Source organism: Eptesicus fuscus, chromosome 15 (assembly GCF_027574615.1).
Source record: "Eptesicus fuscus isolate TK198812 chromosome 15, DD_ASM_mEF_20220401, whole genome shotgun sequence".
Lineage (NCBI taxonomy): Eukaryota > Metazoa > Chordata > Mammalia > Chiroptera > Vespertilionidae > Eptesicus > Eptesicus fuscus.
In genome coordinates, this window is record NC_072487.1 from 30,337,980 (window position 1) to 30,351,409 (window position 13,430).

The 13,430-nt window shown below is 38.8% G+C and overlaps 1 protein-coding gene across 5 annotated transcripts in view; it reads right to left on the minus strand.

The window, feature by feature from the left end:
- The window catches only part of JAK2 (Janus kinase 2), a 104,853-nt gene that overhangs the window by 62,095 nt on the left and 29,328 nt on the right, over positions 1-13,430 (minus strand). For all 5 annotated transcript variants that reach the window (XM_054727593.1, XM_008144991.3, XM_054727594.1 and 2 more), the window contains exon 3: positions 9,167-9,415. In XM_054727593.1, the coding sequence (XP_054583568.1) occupies positions 9,167-9,415 (249 nt within the window). The remainder of the gene's footprint in view (positions 1-9,166; positions 9,416-13,430) is intronic.

Sequence of the window (13,430 nt, forward strand, 5' to 3'; positions counted from 1 at the left end):
TCAGGTCCCCTGGCCTGGTGCCAGGATGGTGGGCGTGGCCTGAGATCCCCCAGCCCAGACTGGGGCAGGGGGCATGCCTTGAGGTCCTCCATCAAGCCCCGCCAGGTGGGGGGCACGACCTGAGATCCCCTGTCAAGCCCTGCTGGGTGGGGGGCATGGCCTGAGGTCCCCCGTCAAGCCCCGCCAGGCAGGGAGGCACAGCCTCAGGTCCCCCGGCCCAGCACTGGGAGGGGGGGCACAGCCTTAGGTCCCCCATCAAGCCCCACTCGCAGGAGGGAACGGCCTGAGTTCCCCTGTCAAGCCCAGCCAGGCGGGGGGGAGGGAGGGGCGCAGCCTCAGGTCTCCTGGCCCAGTGCTGGGGCAGGGGGCGTGGCCTGACATCCCCTGTCAAGCCCCAAGGGGGAAGGGGAGGGTGTAGCCTCAGGTCCCTACTGATGGCTCGTTAAGGCTCCTTAAGGGAACTTGGCCTCAGCTGTGGGTGCAGCCATCTTTGGGACAGAGTGATGGTCAATTTGCATATTACTCTTTTATTAGATAGGATAAGTTCTGAAGACAAAAAGGGAGTGCTAGAATAAATTATGCCAATAAACTTGAAAATGTATACAAATTAAGTTTAGAAATATATAACTTTAAAAATGGATTTCAAAAGAACTATAATCATTAAAGAAACAATCTCCCACTTTAAAAAAAATAGAGAAGAAAGAAGGAAGAAGGAAAAAGAAATAAAGAAGAATCAGAAAGAAGAAAGGAAAGCCTCCTTAAGGCCCAGAGGAAATTTATATATGTTCAACCAAACATGAAAGACAATTCTAATCTTAATTACAGAGAATTTAAAAAGAGAACAGAAAAAATGGCACATATTGTGGATTTAGTTTGACTATTATACCAAAACCAAAAAGAGACATCATAAAAGAATAATCTCACTTACCAAAATAGATACTAACAATCCTAAACTAAATATTAGCAAACCAAATCCAACAATGTTTTTAAAAATATATATAGATATATTATTGATTTTTTACAGAGAGAGGAAGGGAGAGGGATAGAGTTAGAAACATCGATGAGAGAGAAACATCAATCAGCTGCCTCCTGCACACCCCCTACTGGGGATGTGCCCGCAACCAAGGTACACGCTCCTGACCGGAATCGAACCTGGGACACCCTTGCGTCCGCAGGCCAACGCACTGAGCCTAATCGGTCAGGACAACAACGTGTGTTTTTTTTTATTAATGAAGTTCATTCACCCTAAGATTGCAAAAATGACTAAATTAGAAAACTCCATTCATATAATTTATCACAATAACATACTAGGAAAAAATCTGCAGTAAAATGGCAAAATCATAGATTTGAAAAGTTGGATAGTGAGTACACTGGTATGTATTATATTTTTATACAAAGTATTAACTTAAAATATTGTATAATAAAGAAATAAAAATTAAAAAGGCAAAATAAAAAAGTGAAAAAATGGAAATAAGTTATTCACAGTAAAGCAAATTTACAAGACTAATAAAATGAGAAGGGATGGTAATACCTAATACCTAGTATTGAAGAAATGCAAATTAAAATTATGTGACATCAATTTATACCCATTCAACTAGCAAAAATAGTAACAGAAATAACATCTGTTGCTGATTAATGGTGAAAAGGGTACTGTTATATAACTGCTAGAAATGTAAACTGGTAGAGTTTTTGAGAAAGCAATATTGGTATAAATTTGAAAAATCAGTATCAGTAAAAAAATTATTAAAACCTTCAAATCCATCAATCTCTTCTGTGTATTCCTAAAAGTGCAGTAGATTAATAAGAAAATGTAAATTCAAGAGCAGAAGAAAAAATTAGGGTAGTCAAGTCCATGCCATGGACTGTTATAAAATTAAATAAAAGAATGAGCTAATGCAAAAGTAGTTGGCTTAGATTTTTCACAATGTATTTATTCATAAGAAAAGCAAAAAGCACACAAGAAAATATAATATGATTCCATTTTATAAAATAATAGCTTCAGAATCCTAATGACTGTTTATGGGAGAAAATGAGATAGTGTGTCCATTATGTGATTATATGATCATGGAGAAAAGTATAAAAGGATTAATAATTATGATTATGAATGGAACTAAGAAAATGAAAGTTAACAGGATGGAACTAAGAAAAAAGGAAGGTAAGAGTACAGTGGACAAGGAACTTTCCCAAAGAATTTATTAAATAAAAACAGTGTGCCCTCGTGTCACAAAGAAAAGGTGAAAGGGGAGAAAAAAGACTTATCCATAGCAAAGTAAGGGTTCACCATGTAAGTCATCTTGAAACTAGAGAATAATGACTTGTAATTTTCTAAATTTTAAGATAACAATAAGTAGATAACAAATAGTTATTTCATCTGAATATTATTTTGGTCCACACAAATTCTGAATTGAAAAAATATTTTAAACTTGAACTTTCAAATAACATATAATCAAGTAGTTAGCATCATAATCCCATGTCTCTGTACATTGCACATACTTCTTTTATCTAAAAGGTAAAATATTTCACATAAATCAGCGTTCCAAGTACATATAAGACACAGTGGGAGAGGACATGCCCATGAAGGGGCCATAAAAGACCAGCTATAAGATTATCTTGGAAAGAGAAAATACTGGGAAGACAACCTTAACAAAGAGCTAGCATTTGGTTTAAATATAATCATACTAGAGGCCTGTGCCCTCTGGCAGTCCAGGAGTCCTCGGGGGATGTCCGACTGATGGCTAAGCCAGCTGTCCGACATCTTTAGCACTGCTGTGGAGGCAGGAGAGGCTCCTGCCACTGTCACTGCGCTTGCCAGCCTTGAGCCTGGCAGCTGAGCAGTGCTCCCCCTGTGGGAGTGCACTGTCCACCAGGGGCAGCTCCTGTGTTGAGCGTCTGCCCCCTGCTGGTAAGTGCACGTCATAGCGACTGGTCATTCCGCTGTTCGGTCGATTTGTATATTAGCCTTTTATTATATAGGATAAACAAAATTATATAGGGAACTATTATTCTTAGCATGTGTTGATAGGGGTATTTTTCAGAATGTAATGTAATGATTTTCAAACAATAGCTTAACTACACAAAGAAGGAAAAGTGAATTCACACTATGAGTCATCAGAATTTTTTAAATGATTAATAATGATTTCTGAACATATGAAAGACTCCTTTAATTAATTTTAAGTATCAAAATAGGAAAATGAATGTATCTATATAAACTGGTACAAAGGGGTCAGAAAAAAGGGAGTATACACCAAAATAAAATGGTTAGGTCAGCCCTGCGATAACAAAAGACAGTGCTTATAGTCATGTTTAGTCACAATGATACCTTATTTCAAAATGGCCATTTTATATTAATACTTATTTCATTTTGATTGGGTTGTTCTAGAAAGGAAATAAAGGTAATGACACTGTATTTGAGATAGACAATGTATTGAAATAATAGGACCTCAAAGAAATTTCTCTGTCATTTTTAAGTCCCTTTTCTTTCCCTATATACCAAGTCCAAATTCTTTTTATTTTTATTTATTAAAATCACTTCAATGTGTTTCTTCTTTTCCAAGCCATTACCAGATTTGTAACGTAGTTTCATATCATTCTAGAGCAAGAACAGTCATCATTCCACTAATATTAACAGAATTCCTATTCTATAATAAGCACAAGATGGGTATGGGAAATATAAAAATGAAAAATAGTGCCTAGCTTGAAGGATCTCACAGTGTAGTATATGGTACAGAGAAACCTTTGGAAAACTTTAATTCAAGAGAATAAGTATAGCCCTGACCGGTTTGGCTCAGTGGATAGAGCATCGGCCTGAGGACTGAAAGATCCCAGGTTCGATTCCAGTCAAGGGCATGTACCTGGGTTGTGGGCACATCCCCAGTAGGAGGTGTGCAGGAGGCAGTTGATCGATGTTTCTCTCTCATCGATGTTTCTATCTCTCTATCCCTCTCCCTTCCTCTCTGTAAAAAATCAATAAAATACATTTAAAAAAAAAGAGAGAGAATAAGTATAATGATAGTGAAGACCCAAGAAAACATAGAAGTACAGGGAAGAGGTGACAAAGATTCTCTTTTAAAAATTCTTTATTGTTGAAAGTATTACATATGTCTCCTTTTTCCCCCATTGACCTCTCCCAGCCCAACCCAACCTCCAGCATAGGTCTTCACCCCCCTACTGTCTATGTCCACTGATTATGCTTATATGCATGCATACATGTCCTTTGGTTGATCTCTTACCCTCTCCCTCCCATCCTACCCTACCTTCCCTCTGAGGTTTCATGGTCTGTTCAGTGTTTCTCTGTCTCTGGATCTATTTTTGTCCATCAGTTTATGTTGATCATTATATCCCATATATGAGTGAGATCATGTGATATTTATCTTTCTCCAACTGGCTTATTTCACTTAGCATAATGCTCTACAGGTCCATCCATGCTGTTGCAAATGGTAAGAGTTCCTTCTTTTTTACAGCAGCATACTATTACATTGTGTAAATGTACCATAGGTTTTTAATCCACTCATCTGCTGATGGGCACTAAGGCTGTTTCCAAATCTTAGCTATGGTGAATTGTGCTGCTATGAACTAGGGGGTGCATATATTCTTTCTGATTGGTGTTTCTGATTTCTTGGGATATATTCCTAGAAGTGGGATTACTGGGTCAAATGGGAGTTTCATTTTTAATTATTGAGGAAACGCCATACTGTTTTCCACAGTGGCTGCACCAGTCTGCATTCCCACCAGCAGTGCACAAGGGTTCCTTTTTCTCCACATCCTTGCCAGCACTTGTCAGTTTGTTGATTTGTTGATGATAGCCATTCTGACAGGTGTGAGGTGATACCTCACTGTTGTTTTAATTTGCATCTCTCAGATAATTAGTGGCTTTGAGCATGTTTTCATGCCTTTCTTGGCCTTCTGTATGTCCACTTTCAAAAAGTGTCTATTTAGATCCTTTGCCCATATTTTTTATTGAACTGTTTATCTTCCTTTTTATTAAGTTGCATGAGTTCCCTATACATTTTGGAGATTAAACCCTTATTGGATGTAACATTGGCAAATAAGTTCTCCCATGCAGTGGGCTTTCTTGTTGTTTTGTTGATGGTTTCTTTCTTGACTGGATCAAATTTTAGTCAGGCTCCTCTGAAACCATGGCCCAACAAGACCCATGTGTACTTCTTCACAGAATCCAATTTTAGCAAGAATCCTTGTTCCCTTTAGCAAGAATTCCCCATCTTGATATATCATCAAACTCCTTTTCCTTACTTGCCATCAGGTGGTATCTAATCATTCTAGCCTGCCTTGAGCAAGAATCCTATTAGTATGTAACCACTAACAGAATAATATAAAAACTGTAACAAAAAAATCTAATGGAGTGTTCGCTTCAGCAGCACATATACTAAAAAATCTAATGGAAGCTATAAGTTAAAAAAATTAAAAATAATTGATTGACTTTAAAATATTAAGAAAGAAGTAAAATAAAAATATATCTGTAATATCAACAATAAAAATATATTTTTAAAAAAGGAAAATAGAAAACAAAAACAAATGAAACAACGCAAATAGCAAGATAATAGATTTAAACACAATTATATTAGTAATTACATTACATTATATATAAATGCAAACAAGCCAATTAAAACACACAGCCTATGATTCTGGATTATAAAAAAGACTTTGTATTATTTAAATATTTTTTATTGAGTTTTCACAGAGAGAAAGGAAGAGGGATAGAGAGCTAGAAACATCGATGAGAGAGATACATTGACCAGCTGCCTCCTGCACACCCCCCACCAGGGGATGTGCCCGCAACCAATGTACATGCCCTTGACCGGAATCGAACCTGGGACCTTTCAGTCCGCAGGCTGATGCTCTATCCACTGAGCCAAACCGGTTTCAGCAACTTTGTATTATTTAAAAGATACAATTTAATTACAAGGATATATGTAAGTTGAAGCTAAAAAGAAGGAAAATGATATATCATGCAAACACAAAGTAAAAGAAACCTGGTAAAAACACTAAACTTTAAGAAAGAAGTATTAAAGTAAAAAGGAACACTTCATGGTGATCAGAGGGTCAATTCAACAGAAGGACAAAAAATATTAAATTTGTGTTCAACTAATAACAAGGCTTCAAAATATATGAAGCAAAAGTAGATGGAACCAGAATAGAAACAGACAAATTCAAAATCTATAAACATGGGAGAAGGCAAAAAAAATAAAAGGACACACACATTTTAAAATATTAACCACCTTAAACTTAGTTTACATGTAGAGAACACTATATAACCAACAAGTGTTTTCAAATGTATGTGAAACATTTAAAACTTGCCTGATAATCTGAATCATAAGACAGTCAACAAATTTCGAGGACTGAAATTATACAGAGTATAATATGGGAGTCCCAGAGGAAGATAAAATAGAGATCGGCACAAAAAAAGAATATTTAGAGAAACAATGGCCCAAACCTACCATTGTTTTTTTTTTTTATATTTTTTAAAAATATTTTTTATTGATTTTTTTTTTTTTAGAGGAAGGGAGAGGGATAAATAGAAACATCAATCAGCTGCCATCTGCACACCTGCTACTGGGGATAGAACCCGCAACCAAGATACATGCCCTTAACCTGAATCAAACCCTTGACCCTTCAGTTGAGGGCCGATGCTCTATCCACTGAGCAAAACCAGTCAGGGCAAAACCTGTCCAAATTTGATGAAACCCACAGATACACAATCCATGAAGATCAGTATGTTCCAAGATAGACAAACACAAAGTGTTATATTCCAAAACACATTAAAATCAAACTATCAAAAGCCAACAATAGAGAACCTTGAAAACAGCAAGAGAAGTGATTTGTTACATACAAGAAATTCTTGATTAGGAATCCTCAATAAGACTCAATGCCAATTTCTTATCAGAAACCATTCAGGTCATAAGGCAATAGAATGACATACTTAAAGCACTCAAAGAGAAAACTCTCAAACAAGAATTCTGTATCTGCAAAATTATCCTTCAAAAACGAAGAAGAAAGTAAAACATTCTCAGATAAACAAAAGCTGAAAGAGTTCACATCTAACAGATATTTCCTACAAGAAATAAGTCTAGGAGGAAATGATGAGATATTAGAGAGTAACTAAAAGTAATGATAAAGAACTGTGATGAAGGTTAACTACATAGGTAAATAAAAAGCCAATATTATTAGATTTTTATTATAATTCTTCTTTTTACCTAGATGATTTAAAAGACAAATGCATAAACCAGTAATTATAAATCTACACAATGCATAAAGATATAATTAGTAAAACAGTATCATAAAGGAGAAGGTACAGAGGTGTATATAAGCAAAGTTTTGCCTACTATTGAAGCTAAGGTGGTATTAATTCAAATTAGATTATTACAAATTTGAGACAAATTGTAATTCCTAGGCCTGGCAGAGTTTGGGCTCCCAAGGCTCTAGGAGCGCTGCCCCATGGATTTGGGTAACTCCATCCTTTGAAATCTAGGTGGACGCAGTCATGCCCCCTGGGCCTGCATTCTCAGCTGGTAGAAAGTTTACTCTACTAAAGTTTGCAGTATGCAACCTACAGAGGGTCAGCTGCTGCACTGAGGACTACCAGAGCTAAACCTGGGCAGAGCACCAGAGGAACCCTCAATATGAGGCAGCACCAGGAAGCAGGCAGGAGTCTCTAAGATTTGGCAGCTCTCCTTTGAAATTGTTCTGCCATCAGGCCCTTGCAAAAGAAGGGGCAGCCCGGGTGATTTCTAAATTGCCTTTAGTGTCATTCTTCTATTGTCTTAGTCCTGGTACCTGATGATATGGCTGATCCACACTAATTATCAAATAGTGTTTTCTTTAGACACCACTTTTTCATTTTTTACAAGATGGATTGGTTGAGAATTTTCCAAATCTTCAAGTTTTGCTTCCTTTTTGCTTAACAATTACATCTTTAAGTAGTTTCTCGAACATTTTACTATAAGCAGCAGTCAAGATTTGTCAACCACACTTTGAACAGTGTGCTTAGGTAAATATCCAATTTTATTGATCACAAAACTCTACCTTCCACAAAACAGTAAAATATAAACACAATTCAGGAAAGTTCTTTGGTACCTTACAACAAGGATCACTTTTCTTCCAGATTCCAGTAACATGTTGCTCATCTGATCTAAGACCTCATCAGAATGGCCTTTACCATCCATATTTCTACCACCATTCTATTCATGATTACTTTAAGTATTCTCTAAGAAGATTGAGGCTTTCTCTACAGCTCTCTTCTTTTCTTTCTGAGTCCTCACCAGACTGCACAATGACGCTTTTTCTAGCATGCACTCAAAACTCTTCCATTACCCATTATGCAATTTCAAAGCCATTTCCACTTTTTTAGGTATTTGTTACAACATCTTCCCCCCTCCTCCACTTCTCAGTACCAATTTTTGTCTTAATCCATTTGGAATGCTCTAACTAAAATACCATCGACTAGTTGGCTTATAAACAACAGACATTTCTCATCATTCTGGAGGCTGGAAAGTACAAAACCGAGACACTGGCAGATTCAGGTTCTAAAAAGGACCCACGCCTGGTTCACAGATGGTTCATCTTCTGATTCATCTTACTGTGTCCTCACATGGCTGAAGGGGCAAAGATGCTCTTTGGCCGAAACCAGTTTGGCTCAGTGGATAGAGCGTCAGCCTGCGGACTCAAGGGTCCCAGGTTCGATTCCGGTCAAGGGCATGTACCTTGGTTGCGGGCACATCCCCGGTAGGGGGTGTGCAAGAGGCAGCTGATCGATGTTTCTCTCTCATCGATGTTTCTAACTCTCTATTCCTCTCTCTTCCTCTCTGTAAAAAATCAGTAAAATATATATTTTTTTAAAAAAGATGCTCTTTGGAGTCTCTTTTAGGGTACTAATCCCACTGATGAAGGACCCCCCCCCCCCCGATGATCTAATCACTTCCCAAAGGTCCTACCTCCAAATACCATCACGCTGGAGGAATAGATTTCAACATAAATTTGAAGGGGAACACAAACATTCAGTCTATAGGACCAGACCAAGGCAGATTTGCCTTAAATTCTACTCTAGTGACGATCTCATGTTTTATGCATGTTCTACATGTGTGTTGTATTAGAGTAGCATAATTAAAGCAATCATCTATTAATAAACAGAAAAAATATTTTTAATAGTTACCACAGGCTTTAGAAGCAGCAACACAAATTTCTTCTGCAACATATTCCCCAGTTGAAAACTTCAGGTAATCTCCATCAGTTTTCCCAAGGGAATGATAAAGATACACCTGAAGGACTGGATCTATTTGTTTCACAGGATCAGTAATTCCAGGAATATCACCATTCTGATGCATAGGAGGTGTGCATGTTCCTTCCATTTCTGTCATTGTGAGGCAAGCCATTCCCATGCAGTCTTTTTCAGAACATTTGCCTGTACAAGAAAACAACACAGTTAATCAATGACTGTGAAAAACATCAAGATTATAAACTTCCTGTAGACAAGGACTATAAAATTGTAAAGCTTACAAATTAACTGAGGAAGCATAATATAAATATGTAACACAAAACAGAGAAAATCAGTTGCAGACCACAGAAGAGATCCCATGAGGCAACATTTCTTAACAAATGAATTACTCTGACAATTGCTTATTAATGTCTGAAGGGGAAAATAATATTTCAATATAGGATTCATTGATGATTTTTTATAAGAGGAGTTAATATTTGAAACTGATCTTGAACAATGGATTGGATTTAAATGGATGGAAGAGGAAAAACATTCCAAGAGAATAAAACTGTTGAAGAATAGAAAGATACAAAATATGTTCAGTAAGTTATTGGGCAGAAGTATAGAATTTGAGAAGTTATACCATTTAGGATAATTGATACTTATGGCAAAACTGCAGCTACATACCCAATCTGCATTTTTCCTTCTTCCTTGATACCGAAGCTCAATTTTGTTGAGGAGAGAAATGTATCAGAAAAACAAAACAATACACTGTACTTCCCCACAGGTGGATAACCACGTGAGCCAGTGTTAGCAAATAAGATTAAATGAAAGTTGTTGGATTGTACTTCCAGGACCACTCCTTAAAAGGAGGGTGACTCCTTTTGTTTTTTTCCCCTTCACTCTCTTCCTATCCGAATCTTGTGGTCAGTGCACATCATAGCTACCAGTTGAACGGTTGAATGGTCGAACAGTCGGACACTTAGTATATTAGGCTTTTATATATATAGACTAGAGGCCTGGTGCATGAAATTTATGCACGGCGGGGGGGGGGGTAGTGTCCCTCAGCCCAGCCTGCACCCTCTCCAATCTGGGACCCCTTGAGGGATGTCCGACTGACATCCCTCTCACAATCCAGGACTACTGGCTCCCAACTGTGCGCCTGCCTGCCTTCCTGACTGCCCCTAACCGCTTCTGCCTGCCAGCCTGATTGATGCCTAACTGCTCCCCTGGCAGCCTGTTTGCCCCTAACTGCCCTCCCCTGAAGGCCTGGCCACCCCTAACTGCCCTCCCCTGCAGGCCTGGTACCCCCCAACTACTCTCCCCTGCAGGCCTGGGTCCCCCCCAACTGCCCTTCCCTGCAGGCCCAGTCACCCCCAACTTCCCTCCTCTGCCGACCTGGTCACCCCTAACTGCCCTCCCCTGCAGGCTTGATTGCCCCCAATTGGCCTCCCTTGCAGGCCTGGTCCCTCCCAACTGCCCTCCCCTGCTAGCCTGATTGCCCACAACTGCCCTCCCTTGCAGGCCTGGTCCCTCCCAACTGCCCTCCCCTGCTGGCCATCTTGTGGTAGCCATCTTGTGTCCACATTGGGGCAGGATCTTTGACCACATGGGGGCAGTCATCTTGTGTGTTGGAGTGACGATCAATTTGCATATTACTCTTTTATATTAGATAGGATTAGATAGGATAGAGGCCTGATGCACAGATGGGGGCTGGGTGGTTTGCCCTGAAGGGTGTCCCGGATCAAGGTGGGGGTTCCCTTGGGGCGTGGGGCGGCCTGGGCAAGGGGCCTGTGGTGGTTTGCAGGCTGGCCACGCCCCACGGCGACCCAAGCGGAGGCCCTGGTATCTGGGATTTATTTATCTTCTACCATTGAAACTTCGTAGCCCGGAGCGAAGCCAAGCCTTCTGCTCGCTCCGTGGCGGCAGCCATTTCTGTTGGGATTTATTTATCTTCTATAATTGAAACTTTGTAGCCTTAAGTGGAGGCCTGGACTGGCCAGCGCAGGTGGAAAGCTTGGCTTCCTCCATCTCCGGGTGCAACTCAAGCCTCAAACCTGCTCTCTGTGGCCGCAGCCATCTTGGTTGGGTTTATTTGCATATTCGCTCCTGATTGGCTGATGGGCATGGCTTGTGGGTATAGCAGAAGTATGGTCAATTTGCATATTACTCTTTTATTATATAGGATTACACTCATATGTGGAATCTAAGTAACAAAATAAATTAATGAACAGAATGGACCCAGGGACATGGAAGCATGGAACAGAGTGCGGAATCTCAGAGGGAAGGCGGGGGGAGGGTGGGTGGGTGAGAAATAATCAACCAAAGACCTTAACTGCATAACCCATGGACAGAGACAATAGGGTGCTGAAGGCCTGGGGAAGGGAAAGAGGGAGAGGGGCAGGCTGAAGGGAGTCAATGGGGGGAAAAGTGGGACATATGTAATACTTTCATCAATAAAGAATTTTTTTAAAGATTTATTATTTTTTAAATATTACTGGATTCAACATGCTAGTAATTTGTTCAGCATTTTTTCATATATGTTAAACATATCCCCCCAGATACCTGTTAGCATCAAGCAAGCTTTTCTTGTCTTTATCTATTCTCAGGTGTACTTTAGGTGAATTGGTTTCTACCAGATATTTGGCTTCCTAAAGATATTTTCAAGAGTACATTTGACCTATTATATCTAATGCAATAACTCTCCAAACTATAATCAAACATCCAAGTAAGAGCACAGCCAAGAAAAGTTACATAACATGAATTGCACAAGGGCAGAGTCCAATTCAAGCTTCTTGTCAATGATAATAGGAATATCATGTCTAACAAATATCATCAGTGATAAAAACTTGGATCTACTTTTCAGCAACTACTGTTTTTTAAAAGGCCTCAGGCCTGGCAGGTAGCTCATTTGATTAGAACGTTGTCCCACTACACCAAGGTTGTGGTTCGATCTCCAGTCAGGGCACATACAAGAAATAACCAATGAATGTATAAATAAGTGGAACAACAAATTGATGTTTCTCTCTCACTAATCAATTTTTTAAAATCTTTTTAAAGATTTCATTTTAAAAAAAGGTCTTAGATTTTTCTTAATCAAATATAATTTTCCATGATAAAGACAAACATTGGCTGAGAACAAGAGTATTAGGGTACTATATTAATGTACCTGTCCTTTTGTATCTCTAACATTCATCAAAGGCTCAGCTAACACTTAAGGGATGGCAACTAAAAAGTAAACTACAGAAGGCATCAATTATTTTTTAGCCTCACCTACTTTTAAGTTATTGGGCAGTTAAAGAAGCTGGATTTACTATACACTTCATCTAAAATATAAAAGACCTTTTCCTAAAAACACATTTTCTGGTGTCAGCAATACTTCCTTTAGTTTTTATCTATATTATCCATTTCATTAAGTAGAATTTTTTTATTATATACTATTAAAAATTACTTCAGCTCAGCAGGATGACTCAGTTGATTAGAGCAGCATCCCGAACACCAAAAAGGTTGCTTAAGGGTTCAATTCCCAGTGAGGGCACATTGTGGGTTCAATCCCTGGTCAAGGAGTGTACAGGAAGGGACTAATCAATGTTTCTATTTTCTTTCTCTCTCTCTCTCTCTCTGGCACGTTGTGGGTTCAATCCCTGGTCAAGGGGTGTACAGGAAGGGACCAATCAATGTTTCTCTTTCACACCTCTCTCTCTCTCTCTCTCTCTCTCTCTCTCTCTCTCTCTCTCTCTTCTCTCTCTCGCCTCTCTCTCTCTCTCAGAAATCAATAAACATATCCTCAGGTAAGGGTTAAAAAATTATTTTAACTGAAATAAAAATTTAAAAAAAAATTATCCCATTGCCCAGCTGATGTGGCTCAGATGGTGGAGTGTCGACCTATGAACCGGGAGGTTACAGTTCAACTCCCAATCAGGAAACATGTCCAGACTGTGAGCTCAATCCTCAGTAGGGGGCATGCAGGAGGCAGCCTATCAATGATTCTTTCTCATCATTGTTTCTATCTCTCCCTCCCTCTCCCTTCCTCTTTGAAATTAATAAAAATACATTTTTTAAAATTATTTCATTAATTAGCCTCTGAGCTAACCTTAAAATGATTTTATTATACAGTTTATAAATATTTTTGTATTCATTTATAATATTTAGACTTTATTATAATTTGTTGGAATTTACCTATATTTTATGTGAATGCTGATTTCCATTATTTGATATTAGA